This window comes from Oncorhynchus nerka, linkage group LG15 (genome assembly GCF_034236695.1).
Source record: "Oncorhynchus nerka isolate Pitt River linkage group LG15, Oner_Uvic_2.0, whole genome shotgun sequence".
In the NCBI taxonomy this organism is placed as follows: Eukaryota; Metazoa; Chordata; class Actinopteri; order Salmoniformes; family Salmonidae; genus Oncorhynchus; species Oncorhynchus nerka.
The window spans coordinates 17,245,113-17,267,540 of record NC_088410.1 but is presented as its reverse complement, the minus strand read 5'-3'; the positions used below and the strand labels follow the sequence as shown (position 1 = coordinate 17,267,540).

At 44.7% G+C, this 22,428-nt stretch overlaps 1 protein-coding gene and 2 long non-coding RNA genes across 3 annotated transcripts in view; all 3 read left to right on the top strand.

The window, feature by feature from the left end:
* LOC135559790 (uncharacterized) overlaps positions 1-22,428 on the top strand; it is a 60,218-nt gene that overhangs the window by 18,116 nt on the left and 19,674 nt on the right. The window contains exons 14-25 of the mRNA XM_065000666.1: positions 23-403; positions 2,971-3,071; positions 14,037-14,214; positions 14,309-14,596; positions 15,071-15,334; positions 15,438-15,701; positions 15,918-16,009; positions 19,139-19,177; positions 19,537-19,617; positions 19,788-19,868; positions 20,082-20,426; positions 21,846-22,033. Of these exons, the coding sequence (XP_064856738.1) occupies positions 23-403; positions 2,971-3,071; positions 14,037-14,214; positions 14,309-14,596; positions 15,071-15,334; positions 15,438-15,701; positions 15,918-16,009; positions 19,139-19,177; positions 19,537-19,617; positions 19,788-19,868; positions 20,082-20,426; positions 21,846-22,033 (2,302 nt within the window). The remainder of the gene's footprint in view (positions 1-22; positions 404-2,970; positions 3,072-14,036; positions 14,215-14,308; positions 14,597-15,070; positions 15,335-15,437; positions 15,702-15,917; positions 16,010-19,138; positions 19,178-19,536; positions 19,618-19,787; positions 19,869-20,081; positions 20,427-21,845; positions 22,034-22,428) is intronic.
* LOC135560082 (uncharacterized) lies at positions 419-2,061 on the top strand. Its single transcript, XR_010458681.1, has 5 exons — positions 419-662; positions 757-796; positions 916-996; positions 1,236-1,318; positions 1,421-2,061. It is a non-coding gene; the product is annotated as an uncharacterized LOC135560082 (long non-coding RNA).
* LOC135560084 (uncharacterized) lies at positions 3,670-5,376 on the top strand. The gene is made up of 2 exons (XR_010458683.1): positions 3,670-4,199; positions 4,362-5,376. It is a non-coding gene; the product is annotated as an uncharacterized LOC135560084 (long non-coding RNA).

Genomic DNA, 22,428 nt, shown 5'->3' with positions numbered 1-22,428 from the left:
AATCCACTGTCTTTCACATCAGATGGAACAAAGAACACCTCAGTATCAGTCAGTCCCTCTGGTGACATAGTGGAGGGCAGTTCAGTGACTCTGACCTGCAGCAGTGATGCCAACCCACCCGTGGACAAATACACCTGGTACAAGAAGAACGTAACCTCACCAAAAGCATCAGGACAGAGTTACAGCATCACTATCATCAGCTCTGAGGACAGAGGAGAATATTACTGTGAAGCTAGAAACATTAGAGGGACAGAGACTTCCATCCCTGTCCATATTAATGTCATCTGTAAGTATGTCATGTTCTGTCTATTTCTGGTGCTCTGTGAGATGACAGATTTGACAGGTATGAAATATAAACACATGTACACATGGATTGTACATTGTATATCTGTGGTAGTAGAGTAGGGGCCTGAGGTCACACACTTAATGTGTTGTGAAATCTATTGTGAGTGTATTGTAATGTTTTAAAATTGTAGAACTGGCTTAATTTTGCTGGACCTAAAGGGGATCCATAATAAATACAAGCAGATATATGTTCTAACCTCTTGACACTTAAACCCAGTAAATCCTGCAGCAGTGTTTCCCTGGGTTCCTGTGGTCTGGGTGGGGGCTGTCCTGACTGCTGGAGCTCTGCTCCTCACCATCTACTGCACTCTGAAGAGGTGAGGATTTTCTAGCCAGGGTTAAATATGAAATGTATATTAACCTCCACTAGAGGTCAGTAGAAAGCATAACTCACTCTGTTCCTCTTTACAGGAGATACACAGGAGAAAGTGATGCCACAACAGACACACAGGTGATTATATCAGTTACACCTCCACCTTCACACCTGGTGACATTAATCTACTGTATCACAACAGTCTCTTTCACACTATTTTCACTGTTACCATGTTCTCTCTCTCTCTCTCGCTACAGAGTGTCCATCCTGACTGTAACAGTGACACTTACACAGGTCTGAAGATGAGGACCATGTCCCCTGACTATGACACTCTGGCAGTAAGTCTCTTATTATGTGTTTGTGTTTAGAGAAAATGATAGAGGTGTCTCAAAGTGCTCATGCATTTCCCCTCCCTCACTCCCTCCCTCACTCACTCACTCACTCACTCACTCACTCACTCACTCACTCACTCACTCACTCACTCACTCACTCACTCACTCACTCACTCACTCACTCACTCACTCACTCACTCACTCACTCACTCACTCACTCCCTCACTCTCTCTTTCTCTCTACAGAGTGTCCATTCTGACCCTAACAGTAACAAGTGCACATCTCTGAAGAAGAATACCAGGTCACCAGAGTGACATCCAGGCAGTAGGTGTGTTTGTTTGTGTCATTTTATGAAGTGATGTATAAAGTGCTCATTCAGTGTGTGTTTGTTCAGAATGTGAGAGACTCACCCTGTGACACATCCCCTCAGAGAGATAGTGAACCACCACAGAGCCTGGACTGAATAGAACCACCACAGAACCTGGACTGAAGAGAACCACCACAGAACCTGGAATGAAGAGAACCATCACAGAACCTGGAATGAAGACAACCCCCACAGAACCTGGACTGAAGAGAAGCACCACAGAACCTGGACTGAAGAGAAGCACCACAGAACCTGGACTGAAGAGAAGCACCACAGAACCTGGACTGAAGAGAAGCACCACAGAACCTGGACTGAAGAGAATCACCACTGCATCTAGACTGAAGAGAATCACCACAGAAGCTGGACTAAAGAGCTACGGTTCCAATCCAAAGCCAGGCCTCACACCTCTATTCTCTTGCAACCATATCTAGATGGTTTTCCAGACCAGGAACTTTAGCTTTGAGTAAATGCTGGAATATATTTGTTATTTTCTTATTATGATGATAAATGGGATGGGTTATGCTTCTGCTTTTTTTCAATGGGATTTTCCCTTTTCCATATTTTTCTTGTGTCCTAATCTGTTTCCTATCTGTAGTTTAAGATTACATTTCTGATCTGTTTCTATGGGGTTTTGCCATATACAGATGTTTTATAACATCAATAGTACTACTTTCCTCAGTAACTAATGTGGATAATATTGATAACAGCTTTCTATATTTTTTTTTTTTAGCTTTTGGGCCAAGTTTCTCCTGATGTGTTTAATGATTTACTTTGTATTGCTGTCAGACATTATTACTTATTTTTATGTTTTATATTACGTAATCCTATATTGTTTTCTTTTATTTAAAAAAATGTAATCAGTACATTACATACATTTAAGCACATGTTATATTCATTATAATTGTATATTAAAATTGTATATTAAAAACATGTGTCTGTGTGTCTGTCTGTCTCTCTGTCTCCCCGCCATAGTAAAGACAGGCTGCACTACCAGACCCCGCCACAAGGGGTATAGTATATACAGACTGCACTACCAGACCCCACCACAGGGACATAATATATACAGACTGCACTACCAGACCCCACCACAGGGGACATAGTATACACAGACTGCACTACCAGACCCCACCACAAGGAGCATAGCCACTATTACAGTAGTTTGATTTCTGATTTAACCAAAACACTTCAACAATAAAGAAATACATGCTATATATCAAACATTGATTTACTGTGAGGTTTAGCTACAATGTTTCCTGAGGGGAAGACCTCCCCTCGTGACTCCAGTGTTAGCCCTCTCCTCCCCTCAGGATTCTAGTGATGGACCTCTCCTCCCCTCAGGATTCTAGTGATGGACCTCTCCTCCCCTCATGACTCCAGTGTTGGATCTCTCCTCCCCTCAGGATTCCAGTGTTGGACCTCTCCTCCCCTCAGGATTCCAGTGTTGGACCTCTCCTCCCCTCAGGATTCCAGTGTTGGACCTTTTCTCCCCTCAGGACTATATCTCCCCTCAGGACTTTCTCCCTCCCTTCCTCTCCCCCTTCTCCATTCTGTGCGGTAGGTGAGGGAGATATAGTTAGAATGTAGAACTCTGATACTCTCTATGTTCTTTACTGTAGGTGTGGGGAGAGAGAGTATCAGAGTTCGACAAGAGAGATTATATGCCTCTGTCAACTTCAAGACTCCCAACATGTCCACTTGCACCTTTGAGAGGCTAAAGGTGAGAGGTGGGATGAAATTAATGCTGTCATATGCATTTAACTATGTGAGATGTGCTTTACATTTTTTAGCTTGAACTTAAGGAGTGTGTACTTTTGGGACCATGCCATTGGTTCAATTGTACTTTTGGGACCATGCCATTGGTTCAATTGTACTTTTGGGACTATGCCATTGGTTCCATTGTACTTTTGGGACTATACTATTTGTTCCAGTGCATGCTTAGGGCTATGCGATTGATTCTATTGTACTTTTGGGATGATGCTATTTGTTCCATTGCACTTTTAGGATAATCTTTATTTAACCTTTATTTTATCCAGGCAAGTCAATTAAGAACAAATTCTTATTTAAAATGGCGGCCTTTGGGGGCTTAAAAAAGGTAATGCAAACTAGAGACATGGGCTGACAACTAGAAACAGCTACATGTCTCAACAACCTGTTCCTCTATTTGTCCTTTGAACTCATCCAAGGAAAGACATTCCAAGATCAAGGGGCTGAATGGGCTTTTTTCCATGTTTGGTTCTAATTCTCGGTACTGTTATCATAAAACCAGATTGAGATCTGAGTTTGTATGTGTTCTCATTTCATGCTAGAAGAGAATATATGAAATGGCAGTTTTCCTTAAATGGTCTTCTGAATAAGAATGTACCAGTGTTTGAGCCTGGGTGTTGCTACTGATGTCCACCTGACAGCACTGTAGAGATCACAATGGTGAGTTAGACGTCTCTGCATGACACACAGATTCAAGAGCCTTCAGTGTAGAGCTTGAGTCTTGCACATAAATAGTATCATCATTGTCCAACACAGAAAGAAAAGTACAACGATTCAACTCCTTTCTGTCAGGAAATGAAAAACAAGCCGGTAATAAAACCAAATATAATGTTATTGGTTTCATCGTACTTTGGGACAATGCTATTAATTCAATTGTACTTTTGGGACTATGCTATTTCTTCCATTGTATGTATTTGGACTGCACCTGCGGTTGTCCTCCTGTCCAGGGGCTGGAGCTGGAGAGCACCAGGCTGGTAATCAGGTACACAGACCGCTGGGTCCAGAGAACCCCTCCCTCTCCTCAGAGGACCAACTCTATAGGCCTCAACACCTCCTCAGCCTCCCAGTACACCTCCACAGGGTACAGACATCCGTCTGTCATTCAAAACATCATTATGAGTTATTCTAAAGTGTTACCAATCAACTCATATTAACTGTTGAAATGTACAAAGTGATGGAAGGAGGAAGCATTAGCCCAGGTGCAGGTGTTTGTGTTTTCATACTGTTTGTCTCTCTCTCCCAGGACCAGGAGGATGGCTCCCATCAATGGTGACGAGTGTTTCTTCTGGAGGACAACCGGCTGTTTCTATGGTGACAAGTGTTGCTTCAAAGACAAGCCTGACCAGAGAGGAAGAGACAGGAAACCATGGCAACCCTGAACACCTTGACCACCCTGACCACCACGCATCGACTGGATAGTAGAGAGGGAGGAGAATGATGAAGATTAAGGAAGAGGATGAGGGACTGTGTCCCTACTTTAAAAGGGAACAGGAGGCTTGGGGGTGGGGGGTTACCCCATTTGTCGTCCTCTGGCACAGACCACAGATCCCAGACAGAACACTGGACATATATAATGAGTGTGTGAAGTGTCAATCAAAGTGAAGAGGAGTGAAGAGATCAGTGAGCTGAACACATCTCTTTCACACAAGCACACACTGGAAATTCAGAGCAGATTTCCTTGGCCTTGTCATAATGCCAGCTCACTGTTGTCTGTTGTTTCTAGCTAGCTAATGTTGATAGCTAGATGACAGGTAACTAGCTAGCTCACTAGCTAACTATGGGGTCTTGCTGTAATTCAGCGGCAGCACATCATATTGTTCACAATCCAGTACATTCAGAGTAGCTGTGTGATGCACAAAAATGCTTGTTTATCACTGAATAACAGCAGCACCATGGAGCTAACAAGCTAGCTGAGATCACTAGTTCACTCAATTAAAACACCAGTTCAACATAAGTCCCAATTACACAGTACTTTTACGTACGTGACTGTTTTATTATATATATTTTTTTGACATTTTCTACCTTCTATTTTGTATATTTTCATCACACTAGTAGGGACATATGAGGCCTGGAAGCTGCAGTAATGTTGAGATGTCAGTAGGGAGAGCTCTAGTCTAGAACACTGGAACCAAAGATACTCCCCTTTCATCTGTTCTGGAACCTTCAATACCAGCTGATGAGGAGTGATGGGAATGGGTCACATTTTGTCTCTTGTAAAACATGTAGGTCCACTCCTCAAATAAAGAAATGCAACTACAGTATTCTGACTTTAGCACATTTTCTATTTAGATACAGTAACATCCCGTATGTGACATGCTGTTCATGCATGTTAATGCCCTGACTAGGCTACTTTTGAAATGTGTCAACCACAGAACTCAAACAGGCTTCGCCTGCTTCTACTAACTCTTACAGTAGAATACTTCTTGTTTCCACGCATTGACAGTAAGTTGACTAACTGTTCAAGACCTCTCTCTTTCACTTCACTCTGTAAGTACACTTGACAATATCTTGAAATATAGTTTTAGTTTTGATGTTTTTAGCCAAACATCACATGACTTCCTGTATCGTTGTACTTGTTGGTTTATTTTGAACTGTGTTTTGGTTGTTACATCAGGGCCTGTATTCATAAAGTGTCTCAGAGGGTCCACATAATTATGATCTAAAAGGCTAAACTGATCCCAGATCAGCTCTCCTACTCTGATACAATTTGTGAATACTGATCCTGGACTATGGTTTCATGTGTTTAGTTTAGTTCAGTTTATTCATTTACATGTTTAAAACATGGTCAGTAGAGTTTACCAGTAACACCCAGATCTCCATTCAATAGGGTCATGTTCACTGTCATAGTATAACAGGGTCAAGAATAACTGTGTGTGTGTGTGTGTGTGTGTGTGTGTGTGTGTGTGTGTGTGTGTGTGTGTGTGTGTAAATGTATTTTTACACATAAATCAGATTGTGGGATATACAGTCACGACCAACATTATTGGCACCTTTGACATACATTGAGCTTTATTGTCTGCTACAAAGTTGGGATGTACGTTGTACATTCAGCGAGGTTGGAGTTGGAGCGAGCGGTCGCATCTGCACTCGGTCCGCAGGTAGTATTACATTTCATTACATTTCATTATAGTACAACGGTTTGATTTGTCTAATCTTATCAATTTCTTCTTAGCTAGCTACACAGCCGTCTTTGTTTCATAGATAATTGCGTAATTATCGTATTTCGTCGTCCTAACGCAGTCTACACTGCCCTGCAGCTAGCCAGCTAGCTAACGTCCACCGTTAGCTAGTCCACCGTCTACCGATTAGCAGCACAACTATTACACTCAACTGAACGACTTGATTAGTGTAGTGTTAGCTAGCTACATAGTTGTCTTTGCTGTCTTCGTACCCAAGATAATTGTGTAGTTTAGAGTGTGTAGTTTTATGTCGTCCTTAACATAGGAGACTCTGCTAGCTAGCCAACAGCTAGCCAACGTCTACCGAACAGAACTTCTGCACTCAACAATCCGGTCGCATTTCGCTTCGCTCCACAGGTAGTATCACATTTTTCATTTCATTTCATTACAGTACAACGGCTTGATTTGTTTGATCGTAGCTAGCTACATAGCTAGCTACACAGCCGTCTTTGTATCAAAGATAATTGTGTAGTCTAGAGCGACTTCCTAGGTTAGTTAGCCAGCTACTGTCGTTCTTTTAAGCAACGTAACGTAATCAACACTGCTAGCTAGCCAGCTAGCCCCGAATAACAGCACAGTAGAAACTATTACACTCAACGGAGCGACTTGATTAGTGTAGTGTCAACAACGCAGCCAATGCCAACTAGCCTACTTAGTCAACAACGCAGCCTCTGCCAGCTAGCCTACTTCAGCAGTACTGTATCATTTTAATCATTTTAGTCAATAAGATTCTTGCTACGTAAGCTTAACTCTCTGAACACTCGTGACGTGTAGTCCACTTGTCATTCAATCTCCTTTGCATTAGCGTAGCCTCTTGTGTAGCCTGTCAACTATGTGTCTGTCTATCCCTGTTCTCTCCTCTCTGCACAGACCATACAAACGCTCCACACCGCGTGGCCGCGGCCACCTAATCTGGTGGTCCCAGCGCGCACGACCCACGTGGAGTTCAGGTCTCCGGTAGCCTCTGGAACTGCCGATCTGCGGCCAACAAGGCAGAGTTCATCTCCGCCTATGTCTCCCTCCAGTCCCTCGACTTCTTGGCACTGACGGAAACATGGATCACCACAGACAACACTGCTACTCCTACTGCTCTCTCTTCGTCTGCCCACGTGTTCTCGCACACCCGAGAGCTTCTGGTCAGCGGGGTGGTGGCACCGGGATCCTCATCTCTCCCAAGTGGTCATTCTCTCTTTCTCCCCTTACCCATCTGTCTATCGCCTCCTTTGAATTCCATGCTGTCACAGTTACCAGCCCTTTCAAGCTTAACATCCTTATCATTTATCGCCCTCCAGGTTCCCTCGGAGAGTTCATCAATGAGCTTGATGCCTTGATAAGCTCCTTTCCTGAGGACGGCTCACCTCTCACAGTTCTGGGCGACTTTAACCTCCCCACGCCTACCTTTGACTCATTCCTCTCTGCCTCCTTCTTTCCACTCCTCTCCTCTTTTGACCTCACCCTCTCACCTTCCCCCTACTCACAAGGCAGGAAATACGCTCGACCTCATCTTTACTAGATGCTGTTCTTCCACTAACCTCGTTGCAACTCCCTCCAAGTCTCCGACCACTACCTTGTATCCTTTTCCCTCTCGCTCTCATCCAACACTTCCCACACTGCCCCTACTCGGATGGTATCGCGCCGTCCCAACCTTCGCTCTCTCTCCCCCGCTACTCTCTCCTCTTCCATCCTATCATCTCTTCCCTCTGCTCAAACCTTCTCCAACCTATCTCCTGATTCTGCCTCCTCAACCCTCCTCTCCTCCCTTTCTGCATCCTTTGACTCTCTATGTCCCCTATCCTCCAGGCCGGCTCGGTCCTCCCCTCCCGCTCCGTGGCTCGACGACTCATTGCGAGCTCACAGAACAGGCTCCGGGCAGCCGAGGCGGAAATGGAGGAAAACTCGCCTCCCTGCGGACCTGACATCCTTTCACTCCCTCCTCTCTACATTTTCCTCTTCTCTCTCTGCTGCTAAAGCCACTTTCTACCACTCTAAATTCCAAGCATCTGCCTCTAACCCTAGGAAGCTCTTTGCAACCTTCTCCTCCCTCCTGAATCCTCCTCCCCCCTCCTCCCTCTCTGCAGATGACTTCGTCAACCATTTTGAAAAGAAGGTCGACGACATCCGATCCTCGTTGCTAAGTCAAACGACACCGCTGGTTCTGCTCACACTGCCCTACCCTGTGCTCTGACCTCTTTCTCCCTCTCTCTCCAGATGAAATCTCGCGTCTTGTGACGGCCGGCCGCCCTACAACCTGCCCGCTTGACCCTATCCCCTCCTCTCTTCTCCAGACCATTTCCGGAGACCTCCTCCCTTACCTCACCTCGCTCATCAACTCATCCCTGACCGCTGGCTACGTCCCTTCCGTCTTCAAGAGAGCGAGAGTTGCACCCCTTCTGAAAAAACCTACACTCGATCCCTCCGATGTCAACAACTACAGACCAGTATCCCTTCTTTCTTTTCTCTCCAAAACTCTTGAACGTGCCGTCCTTGGCCAGCTCTCCCGCTATCTCTCTCAGAATGACCTTCTTGATCCAAATCAGTCAGGTTTCAAGACTAGTCATTCAACTGAGACTGCTCTTCTCTGTATCACGGAGGCGCTCCGCACTGCTAAAGCTAACTCTCTCTCCTCTGCTCTCATCCTTCTAGACCTATCGGCTGCCTTCGATACTGTGAACCATCAGATCCTCCTCTCCACCCTCTCCGAGTTGGGCATCTCCGGCGCGGCCCACGCTTGGATTGCGTCCTACCTGACAGGTCGCTCCTACCAGGTGGCGTGGCGAGAATCCGTCTCCACACCACGTGCTCTCACCACTGGTGTCCCCCAGGGCTCTGTTCTAGGCCCTCTCCTATTCTCGCTATACACCAAGTCACTTGGCTCTGTCATAACCTCACATGGTCTCTCCTATCATTGCTATGCAGACGACACACAATTAATCTTCTCCTTTCCCCCTTCTGATGACCAGGTGGCGAATCGCATCTCTGCATGTCTGGCAGACATATCCGTGTGGATGACGGATCACCACCTCAAGCTGAACCTCGGCAAGACGGAACTGCTCTTCCTCCCGGGGAAGGACTGCCCGTTCCATGATCTCGCCATCACGGTTGACAACTCCATTGTGTCCTCCTCCCAGAGCGCTAAGAACCTTGGCGTGATCCTGGACAACACCCTGTCGTTCTCAACTAACATCAAGGCGGTGGCCCGTTCCTGTAGGTTCATGCTCTACAACATCCGCAGAGTACGACCCTGCCTCACACAGGAAGCGGCGCAGGTCCTAATCCAGGCACTTGTCATCTCCCGTCTGGATTACTGCAACTCGCTGTTGGCTGGGCTCCCTGCCTGTGCCATTAAACCCCTACAACTCATCCAGAACGCCGCAGCCCGTCTGGTGTTCAACCTTCCCAAGTTCTCTCACGTCACCCCGCTCCTCCGCTCCCTCCACTGGCTTCCAGTTGAAGCTCGCATCCGCTACAAGACCATGGTGCTTGCCTACGGAGCTGTGAGGGGAACGGCACCTCAGTACCTCCAGGCTCTGATCAGGCCCTACACCCAAACAAGGGCACTGCGTTCATCCACCTCTGGCCTGCTCGCCTCCCTACCACTGAGGAAGTACAGTTCCCGCTCAGCCCAGTCAAAACTGTTCGCTGCTCTGGCCCCCCAATGGTGGAACAAACTCCCTCACGACGCCAGGACAGCGGAGTCAATCACCACCTTCCGGAGACACCTGAAACCCCACCTCTTTAAGGAATACCTAGGATAGGATAAAGTAATCCCTCTCACCCCCTCCCCTGAAAAGATTTAGATGCACTACTGTTCCACTGGAGGTCATAAGGTGAATGCACCAATTTGTAAGTCGCTCTGGATAAGAGCGTCTGCTAAATGACTTAAATGTAAATGTAAATGTAATGGTTTCACATAAAGACTTGTACATGCTATTTTCAAAGCTCTCAGAGCAACAGATTGTTGTGGAGACATTTTGAAAATGGCCTAAAGTAAGAGTTATGAGTGATTGAATGAATGCTTCGTAAGAGCTTTAGGAGTAGTATAGACACAGTGATGGTGGGTTGTGTTTAGGAGTAGGATTAACATGAGACACAGTGATGGCGGGTTGTGTTTAGGAGTAGTATTAACATGAGACACAGTGATGGTGGGTTGTGTTTAGGAGTAGTATTAACATGAGTCACAGTGATGGTGTGTTGTGTTTAGGAGTAGTATTAACATGAGACACAGTGATGGTGGGTTGTGTTTAGGAGTAGTATTAACATGAGACACAGTGATGGTGGGTTGTGTTTAGGAGTAGTATTAACATGAGACACAGTGATGGTGGGTTGTGTTTAGGAGTAGTATTAACATGAGACACAGTGATGGTGGGTTGTGTTTAGGAGTAGTATTAACATGAGACACAGTGATGGTGGGTTGTGTTTAGGAGTAGTAGAGATGGTGGGTTGTGTTTAGGAGTAGTATTAACATGAGACACAGTGAAGTTGGGTTGTGTTTAGGAGTAGTAGAGATGGTGGGTTGTGTTTAGGAGTAGTATTAACATGAGACACAGTGATGGTGGGTTGTGTTTAGGAGTAGTATTAACATGAGACACCGTAATGGTGGGTTGTGGTTTTGTTGGTTTAGATGCACACACTGACTGTCAATTTCCTGTTCTGCTTTGCTGTCTGTCCTCTCACAGGCCTCCTGAATAATTTCAGAAATCTATATATGCACATTAGACCATACAGAATATGTTCCTCTGTGGCTCAGTTGGTAGAACATGGCACCTACAACGTTATGGGTTTGGTTCCGGGACCACCCATAGGTAAAATATATGCACAAAGACTGTACATTGCTTTTGATAACCTAATGGCAATATGAATGGACAGCAGACTACCATAGACCACACAGTCAGTACAGCAGGCTATGGTGATGTTCATTCCTGCCTCTCCTAGATACAGCTTCTACCAGTACTGTACAACAGAGGAGGCTGGTATACAGGAGGATGGGCTCATTATAATGGCTGGAATGACAGGAACAATCTAGAAGAAAAAGAAACGCACACCTATTTAGGCGAAGTGCTGGCTAGCGGAGTAGAAAACTTGGAGCTCAGATTCAAAAATGTAATTACCAACATTTCGACAACCAAGCTGTCTTCACCAGGGTGTAATCACAAACACTGCGGGATGACTCGGTTATGTAGTGTCAAAAGACACAGGTGTCTGTAATCATGGCCAAGAGTGGCCTAATATCATTGGTTAATTATCAAATATTAAAATGGCATACAAAGAACAGCATCCAAACAACAAATGGATAGCATACGATCATACATTACTTTGACTACACAAGCTTCTAAACAGTTACAATGGCAAAGTCACAATATTCACAAGAATGGCTTCAGATCAAAGTTTACGTTGAGACCGAAGGGAGCAAGGGTCTTTAAGTTAAAGATCCAGGCAGCCTCTCGTTTTAACAATGAATTATCAAGGTCACCCCCTCTCCTAGGCAGGGTGACATGTTCGATGCCAATATAACGCAGAGACGAAATCAGTGGCCTGCCTCCAAGAAGTGGGCCGCAACTGGGTAAGTAAAGTTTTTACACCTAATGGTGCTACGATGCTCTGAGATACCTACTTTTAATTTGCGCTTTGTTTTACCAACATCATTTTTACCACAAGGACAAGTTATAAGATAAATAACTGCCTTAGTGGAGCACGTGATAACACCTTTAATTGGGATCTGTTTCCCTGTTTGTGGGTGTTTGAAGGATCTACATTTATAAGTGCCATTGCATTGAGCACAGCCATTACATTTGTATTTTCCATCCAGTAGGGGCGCAAATAGACGTTGTTCAGGAATATCTTGGGGTGGTAAATCAGAATTTACCAATTGGTCTCTGAGATTTCTGCCCAGCGAGAATACGACCAAGGGAAGGACCGAAAACACATTACCGAGACTATCATCGGATTTTAGAATGTGCCAATGTTTGTGAACAATTCCCTTAATTTGTTCAGAACGCTTTGAATAGCGAGTAGTTAGAACACAAGAATGCGTCTTTTTTAGAATTTTCTCAATGGCAATATTAATCTGATCATTTTGAAGCCACTCTCCTTGAACTTTCTTTGCGTCTCAGCCATATTTCTGTCGAAATCTGATTTTTCTTTGCTAATTCTTTTGATTCGACAGTATTGGCTGTAGGGCAAACTATTTTTCAAGGGAAGTGGGTGACAACTATCAGCCCTCAACAAACTGTTACGATCAGTAGGCTTCCTGTAAAGATCAGTGTATAGAACATTATCTTCACACAAGATCAGAAGATCAAGAAAAGTGATTTGACGTGTATCAGATTGCATAGTAAATCTCAAATGATCAGAGCAGGAGTTAAGAAAAGCATAAAACGCCTGGCGCTGTTTTGCATCACTCCTCCATAGAACAAAAATATCATCAATATACCGTTTCCAAATAATGATGTTAGGCAAGAAAACATTTTTGAGAGGATTGAAAATAGACTGTTTCTCCATGTAACCCACATACAAAGTAGCATAGTTAGGAGCCATGGGGGATCCCATAGCAGTACCCATCGTCTGAATAAAGAAATCATTCAGAAACATGAAATAGTTATGTGTGACTACTATTTCAGCCAATGTTATAATGCATGCACTGGAAGGTAGTCCATTAGGGTCACGTTGCGGAAGAAAATGTTCCATAACTCGATACCGCCCTCGTGTGGAATATTTGTGTATAACGACTCAACGTCAAAAGTAACTAACAAGATATTCTCAGGAGAGGATCAAGAGATTCAATGATAGGTGTCCTTTACAAAGGAGGAGCTGTTCTGCGATTGGTCTAATAAAAAGTCAGAATTAGGGGAGCTAAAGCATTCCCTTAAACGGATATTTCTAAAAAACTTGAACATGTCTACCTTAACATCAAAATCGTTGCACTGGGTTTTAGGCACAAAATATAACCCTTTATTAAGCAAAGAGACATGGGCAGGGCTCAATATCTTGGAATGACAGGAACATCATTCATTTTATTCCCATTACTTCCCAAATGAATGAGGACTGGAGGCTGCAGTAATGTTGAGATGCCAGTAGGTGGAGCTCTAGTCTAGAACACTGAACCTTCAGTACCACTTTGATGCAGCTGATGAGGAGTGATGGTCATGGGTGTGTAAATTGAATGGGTTCTAATTGAATAACATCATGGAACTTTGACCTCTATATACAGAACTCAGAAGGGCAAGGTAGGTCATTAAAATGTTAATGTTATAAATAGTTTAGTGAACACATTGTTTACATGGTTCTGTATGTCGTATAAAAGACCACAGTGAAAATTAACACATTTTTTAAATAAAATAAATATATGCCCTGAGTTGTCTTTTGGACAGTCTCTTGCTTGGCTCACTTCCCAACAACACTCTGTCTGGAGTTCTGAAACAGAAAGTTACTCTTGTGCTGTTAAAGGCCATGAGGATCTCCGCTCTCCTGCAGTGTGTGAGTCTGGAATCCATTGGGATAGTTTGTAGCTAACCTTTCTTTTTAACAAAGTAAGGCAATTGTCTTACTTCAAGGTATGTGTTAAAAAAATCGATTTAATGTATTTTCAGGTGTTCAGGGTCACAACCGCTGGAGGGTGACTTACACCAAGAGGAGAATCTGTGTCTTGAAGGGCTCCACAGTGAACATATCCTGCTCTTACACTCATCCCACTAGTTATATAGAACAAGGTTCATTCTGGTTTACACAGAAACACCCTGTAGATGTCAGGTCATATCCAGAGTCTGCAGGTCGTGCAGTACAATAGGAACACAGAGAACCACCACACCATGACAATAACACACCTGACAGAGAAGGACTCGGCTGAATACAAATTCAGAATAATAACAACAGAAGAGGGGAGATTTTCTGGTCTTCCTGGTGTGATGTTGACTGTCACAGGTAATACTTCACCTACAGTTGTTACTGTAATAGGACAAGTCTAATCACATGACAAGCCAGTCTGGAGTCAAATATGACTGATGTTTCCTCTTAGATATCCTGTTGGAGATGGATCCTACGTCTGTGTCAGAGGGGGAGAGAGTCACACTGAGATGTAGAACCAAATGTACAGTCAGTCTCAACCCCACCTACATCTGGTACATGAACGGACAAAGTCTGACCAACCCAATCACCAGTTATAACAGCCTGATCCTAGACCCAGTCACCAGTTATAACAGCCTGATCCTAGACCCAGTCAGCAGTGAGGATGCAGGGAACTACTCCTGTGCTGTAGAAGGATTAGAGAGAATCCTCTCTCCAGAAGAGTCTCTCACTGTCAGATGTGAGTACATGGGGTGTTGATATATCTACAGTGAAAGTCATTGATATCATCTCTGTAATACATGGTTCTACATGTCAGTATAATATAATAATCTCTACTAATTTACATAATCTCTGTAATACATGGTTCTACATGTCAGTATAATATAATAATCTCTACTAATTTACATCATCTCTGTAATACATGGTTCTACATGTCAGTGTAATATACTAATCTCTACTAATTTACATAATCTCTGTAATACATGGTTCTACATATCAGTGTAATAAACAAATCTATACTAATTTACATAATCTCTGTAATACATGGTTCTACATGTCAGTGTAATATACTAATCTCTACTAATTTACATCATCTCTGTAATACATGGTTCTACATGTCAGTGTAATATACTAATCTCTACTAATTTACATCATCTCTTGGTTCCTTACATGTTATGTGACTTGTTATTTTTTCTGTCATCTTCAACACCAGATGGTCCAAGGAACACCTCAGTGTCAGTCAGTCCCTCTGGTGAAATAGTGGAGGGCAGTTCAGTGACTTTGACCTGCAGCAGTGATGCCAACCCACCTGTGGACAAATACACCTGGTACAAGAAGAACGTAGCCTCACCAAAAGCATCAGGACAGAGTTACATCATCACTAACATCATCTCTGAGGACAGAGGAGAATATTACTGTGAGGCTGAGAATAAATATGGACGTCTCAACTCTTCTTCTGTGCCTGTGGACGTTCAGTGTAAGTTCACCTCATCTTTTAATCAGATGATCACATTTAAATTCATATTTCAATTACAAGTAAAACACTATTTAAAACACTGTTGTTACATATTGTCCACCAGATGGCCCAAAGAACACCTCAGTATCAGTCAGTCCCTCTGGTGAAATAGTGGAGGGCAGTTCAGTGACTCTGACCTGCAGCAGTGATGCCAACCCACCTGTGGACAAATACACCTGGTACAAGAAGAACGTAACCTCACCAAAAGCATCAGGACAGAGTTACAGCATCACTAACATCATCTCTGAGGACAGAGGAGAATATTACTGTGAGGCCCAGAATGGAAGAGGATCTATGAACTCTACAGCTCTGATGATCATTGTAGCAGGTAAAGTTACATCTTCAATACTTAAATACAAAATGATGTTCAATAAGAAATGATGTTTCAAGGTATCTTCTTCTAGTTTGCCTCATTACACTTTGGTTTATAACTATACATAGGCTTCTACATACAAGAATTGCATTAATGTCCTGTTTTGCTGTATATTCATTTTCACTTCATAATAACCTGTACTCATATCATCTCATCTATATGATCTTTTAGGGAAACAGACCTCAGTTCTGACTGCAGCTGTAGGAATCATAGTGGTTGTTCTGGTTCTCATCCTCTGTTTCTCTGGATTCATGTGGTTCAGGTGAGTGAAAATTGTCACGATCGTCGTATTGAGGAGACCAAAGCGCAGCATACTGTGAATGCATACTTTACTGAAAGGACGAAAAAACACGAAGTACACTATACAAAACAAACAAACTAACAAGACGAACGTGACCGCTATAGAAACACTGTGCTAACATGAAACATCACATAGACAATAACCCACGAACCATAATACAACACAGGCTACCTAAATATGGTTCCCAATCAGAGACAACGACAAACACCTGCCACTGATTGAGAACCATATCAGGCCAAAACACATAGAAATAGACAAACTAGACATGCAACATAGAATGCCCACTCCTATCACACCCTGACCAAACAAAACATAGAAACAAACAACGCAAATCATGGTCAGAGTGTGACAGTACCCCCTCCCCTAAGGTGCGGACTCCGGCCGCAAAACCTAAACCTATAGGGGAGGGTCTGGGTGGGTATCTGACCGCGGTGGCGGCTCTGGCGCGGGACGTGGACCCCACTCTACCATAGTCATTGCCCTCTTCAAGGGCCTCTTTAAAGTGACGACCCTCACCTCCGACCTTGGGCCTAAGACCCTAATTAAAGACCCCACTGGACTAAGGAGCGCCTCTGGACTGAGGGGCAGCTCCGGACTGAGGGGCAGCTCCGGACTAAGGGGCAGCTCTGGTAGCTCCTGGCTGGCTGACGGCTCTGGCAGCTCCTGGCTGGCTGACGGCTCTGGCAGCTCCTGGCTGGCTGACGGCTCTGGCAGCTCCTGGCTGGCTGACGGCTCTGGCAGCTCCTGGCGGCTCTGATGGCTCAGGACAGACTGGCGGCTCTGGCGGCTCAGGACAGGCGGGAGACTCTGGCGACTCAGGACAGACGGGAGACTCTGGCGGCTCAGGACAGACGGGAGACTCTGGCGGCTCAGGACAGACGGGAGACTCTGGCGGCTCAGGACAGACGGGAGACTCTGGCGGCTCAGGACAGATGGGAGACTCATGCGGCTCAGGACAGACAAGGCGCACTGTAGGCCTGGTGCATGGTGCCGACACTGGTGGTACTGGGCCGAGGACACGCACCTCAGGGCGAGTGTGGGGATGAGCAACAGGGTGCACTGGGTTCTGGAGACGCACAGGAAGCCTGGTGCGGGGGGCTGCCACCGGAGGGCTGGTGCATGGAGATGGCACCGGATAGACCGGACCGTGAAGGCGCACTGGAGATCTTGAGAGCAGGGCTGGCACCATCTGCCCTGGCTGGATACTCACCCTAGCCCGGCAGATGCGGGGAGCTGGTATGTAGCGCACCGGGCTAAGCACGCGTACTGGGGACACCGTGCGCTCCACCGCATAACACGGTGCCGGACCAGTACAACGCCCGCCACGGTAAGCACGGCTCGGAGAACTGTAACGCCGAGCTCACCTCCAATTCCGCCCTGCCCGGCTCTGGTTCCTTCCTTGGCACCTTACGGTAAGCAGGAGGAGTTAGCTCAGGTCTGACTCTGCCACACTCTTTCCCCCCCCCCCCCCCCCAATACATTTTTGGGGCTGCCTCTCGGGCTTCCAGCCGCGCTGCCTTGCTGACTCCTCATACCGGCGCCTGTCTGCTTTCGCTGACTCCAGCTCTGCTTTGGGGCAGCGATATTCCCCTGTGTGCCCAGGGTCCTTCGCCGTCCAGAATCTCCTCCCAAGTCCATGAGTCCTGCGTTCTTTGCCGCCGCTGCTGCTGGCCGTTACCACGCTGCTTGGTCCATTGTAGGTGGGTTATTCTGTCACGATCGTCGTAGTGAGGAGACCAAAGCGCAGCGTGGTGTGAATGCATACTTTAATGAAAGGACGGAAAAACTCGAAGTACACTAAACAAAGCAAACAAAATAACATGACGAATGTGACCGCTATAGAAACACTGTGCTAACATGAAACATCACATAGACAATAACCCACAAACCACAATACAACACAGGCTACCTAAATATGGTTCCCAATCAGAGACAACGGCAAACACCTGCCACTGACTGAGAACCATATCAGGCAAAACACATAGAAATAGACAAACTCGACATACAACATAGAATGCCCACTCATATCACACCCTGACCAAACAAAACATAGAAACAAACAGCGAAAATCATGGTCAGAGTGTGACAGAAAATAGATATTTGTATTATTCTTTCACCTTAGCACACTGATTTGTCCTTAACTCATTAAGGTATAGGCTCAATGCCCTTAACCTCTAGGCCACCTGGCGTGGAAGGTAGCTTATTGGTTAGAGTGTTTAACCAAGATTGAATCTTTGAGATGAAAATATACAAATCTGTCATTCTGCCTCTGAACAAGGCAGTTAACCCACTGTTCCTAGGCTGTCATTGTAAATAAGAGTTTGTTCTTAACTGACTTGCCTAGTTAAATAAAGGTTAAAAAAACCTGTTAAAATGTATTTGTAATATATCAACTTACTTACAGAGCAGAACTCACTCTGTTCCTCTTTACAGGAGATCCTCACACAGGAAGCGGCGCAGGTCCTAATCCAGGCACTTGTCATCTCCCGTCTGGATTACTGCAACTCGCTGTTGGCTGGGCTCCCTGCCTGTGCCATTAAACCCCTACAACTCATCCAGAACGCCGCAGCCCGTCTGGTGTTCAACCTTCCCAAGTTCTCTCACGTCACCCCGCTCCTCCGCTCCCTCCACTGGCTTCCAGTTGAAGCTCGCATCCGCTACAAGACCATGGTGCTTGCCTACGGAGCTGTGAGGGGAACGGCACCTCAGTACCTCCAGGCTCTGATCAGGCCCTACACCCAAACAAGGGCACTGCGTTCATCCACCTCTGGCCTGCTCGCCTCCCTACCACTGAGGAAGTACAGTTCCCGCTCAGCCCAGTCAAAACTGTTCGCTGCTCTGGCCCCCCAATGGTGGAACAAACTCCCTCACGACGCCAGGACAGCGGAGTCAATCACCACCTTCCGGAGACACCTGAAACCCCACCTCTTTAAGGAATACCTAGGATAGGATAAAGTAATCCCTCTCACCCCCTCCCCTGAAAAGATTTAGATGCACTACTGTTCCACTGGAGGTCATAAGGTGAATGCACCAATTTGTAAGTCGCTCTGGATAAGAGCGTCTGCTAAATGACTTAAATGTAATGTAAATGAGATCCACAGGAGGAAGTGATGCCACAGCAGACACACAGGTGATTCTATTAGTTGCAACAGGGTTTCAGCTGTGTCGTGCTGGGCAAAAAACTAAATGTTCACCCATCTCTCTCTCTCTCTCTCTCTCTCTCTCAGAGACAAAGATAAACACCTGCCTCTAAATGAGTACCACTCCAGACAGCCATAGACTTTGCTAGATACACCCACTAAGCCACACACCCAATACCTAACAAAACCCCAAGACAAAACACACCACAATAAACCCATGTCACACCCTGGCCTGACCAAATAAATGAAGACAAACACAATATAATACGACCAGGGCGTGACACTCTCTCTCTCTCTCTCTCTCTCTCTCTCTCTCTCTCTCTGTCTCTCTCTCTCTCCCTCTCCACAGAGTGTCCGTCCTGACTGTAACAGTGACACGTACACAGCTCTGAACATGAGGACCATGTCCCCTGACTACGACACTCTGATAGTAAGTCTCTTTTAATGAATTTGGTTTGCTTATGAGTGTGTGTTTTATACAGTACTTGAATGTGTTTAGAGTCAATTATGGAAAGACTGGTGTTTCAAAGAATTCATGCATTTCCCCTCTCCCTCCCTCTCCTTCTATCTCTTTCTCGCTCTCTCTCTTTCTGTCCACAGAGTGTCCATCCTGACCCTAACAGTGATACGTACACACCTCTGAACATAAAGACCAGGTCAACAGAGTATGACACCCTGGCAGTAAGTGTGTGTGTGTGTGTGTGTGTGTGTGTGTGTGTGTGTGTGTGTGTGTGTGTGTGTGTGTGTGTGTGTGTGTGTGTGTGTGTGTGTGTGTGTGTGTGTGTGTGTGTGTGTGTGTGTGTGTGTGTGTGTGTGTGCGCATAGAAAATGTTTAGTGGGAGTGCTACTTTAATATGTATTTTTTCAGAATGTGAGGGGAATCTCCCACTGAAGAGTATCACCACAGAACCTGGACTGAAGAGAAGCACCACAGAACCTGGACTGAAGAGAACAATCACAGATCCTGGACTGAAGAGAAGCATCACAGAACCTCGATGGAAGAGAACCATCACAGATCCTGGACTGAAGAGAAGCACCATAGATCCTGGACTGAAGAGAACCATCACAGATCCTGGACTGAAGAGAACCATCACAGATCCTGGACTGAAGAGAACCATCACACATCCTGGACTGAAGAGAACCACCACAGATCCTGGACTGAAGAGAACCACCAACATTGAACCTGGACTGAAAATGATCACCACACAACCTGGACTGAAGATTCCAATACAAAACGAGGCCTTACACCTCTATTCTATTACACACCATGAACTTTAACTTTTCAGTAAATGCTGGAATATATATTTTCTTTTCTTATAATGATAATTATGTATATTGTTTATAAATGAGATGGGTTATATTTTTTGGGATGTAAATAGCCACATTTTCTTGTGTACCAATCTGTTTACTATCTCTAGTTTTATTTCTGATCTTTTTCTATGGGATTTTGCCATATACAGATGTTTTATAACATCAATAGTCCTACTTTCCTCAGCAACTAATGTGGATCATATTGAAAACAGCTTTTTAATATTTTTAGCTCTTGGGCCAAGTTTCTCCAGATGTGTTTAATGATGATTTACTTTGTATTGCTGTCAGATATTATTACTAATTTTATATTACGTAATACAATATTGTTCCGTGTCATGATACATTTTTTATTTTAAAATAAATGTAATCAGTCCGTTATTATAATTTCCAACATTTTGGTAGGCTATTTGTTAGTCAACTTGTCTATCATTTCTAAATACATGCAGTGGCGACACGTCATTCAAGGCAGCTGAGGCAGAGCTAAATCTGTTTTCAGCCTCATGGTTAACTTTTTTTGTTGCTTGTTTTGCATATTTTGAAAATAATACGTGACACATATAAGTTTGCAAATGAAGTTAAGAAATAAATAAAGCATTGAGTTAATAAAGTCGCATAGAAACATGGTCTCTTTTTTTCCTTTCTTGAGTTAAGGCAGCTCCAAAATGCAGTTGTTGCAGCCTAGCTTAGTGCTTTCTGTGGTGGGGCAGCCAGCATAAAATACGAAGCGTAGGGCTTGGTAATGTTCTCTAGTTGTGCTGTGATTGGCTTCGTGTTCTGTCACTCATGGGGACACTACTTCACCGCAAAATCTACGGGTAGAGCTCGAAATGTCAAGCCCCTTGGGTGCTGCCATAGAATTACAGTAGAAATGCCCATCCAAAAAGGCTCAAGGTCATTGGCTTCGACAAAATTACATCAAATCGCGTTAAATCTACCGTAGCTTTGATTGGACTGATTGGACAAACTTTCAAAATCTTAGCTGGAAGCTAGACAAGCAGTCATCATCATGCATCAAGTCGACAATCTACTGACAAATCCTTATCAATCCTTGTCATATGAAATTATAGATAAAATGTATCAGTGCTCATTGGCCATTGGACATAAACATTACAAAACAAGTTGGAACAAATCACAAATTCAACAATTAGTGCTAAGGCAGCACTGCAGGCCCGGATTTGATCCCGGACTGTTACAGCCGGCTGTGACCGGGAGACCTATGAGGCGGAGCACAATTGTCCCAGGGTCATATGGGTTAGGGGAGGGTTTAGCCGGCCAGGATGTCCTTGTCTCATCATGCTCTAGTAACTCCTTGTGGCCTGGCGCCTGCAAGCTGACGTGGGTCGTCAGTTAAACAGTGTTTCCTCCGACACATTGGTGCCTGCTGTTTGTCCTCCTGTCCAAGGGGTGGAGCTGGAGAGCACCAGGCTGGTGATCAGGTACCCAGACCGCTGGATGCAGAGAACCCCTCACTCTCCTCAGAAGACCAACCCTATAGGCCTCAACACCTCCTCAGCCTCCCAGTACGCCTCCACATGGTAAGGACATCTGTTTTTGAGGAGAATACTACTGTGAGGCTGAGAATACAATTGCATCTATGAACTCTGCAGCTCTGATGATCATTGTAGCAGGTAACGTTTCATCCTTAATACCTCAATACAAAATTACTTTTCAAGATAAATCTTAATAATTATACTTCTGATTATTACACTTTTGTTAATAATTACAGGTTTGTTTATAAAATCCCCAAATATTAACAAGTATTACATTGATATTCTGTATTATTATCATAATAATATTCAGATCTTTAAAACATGCTGTGTTCTCATATCATCCATATTTTATTATAGGGAAACAAACCTCAGTTCAGACTGCAGCTGTAGGAATCACAGTGGTTCTGGTTCTCATCCTCTTTCTCTCTGGCTTCATGTGC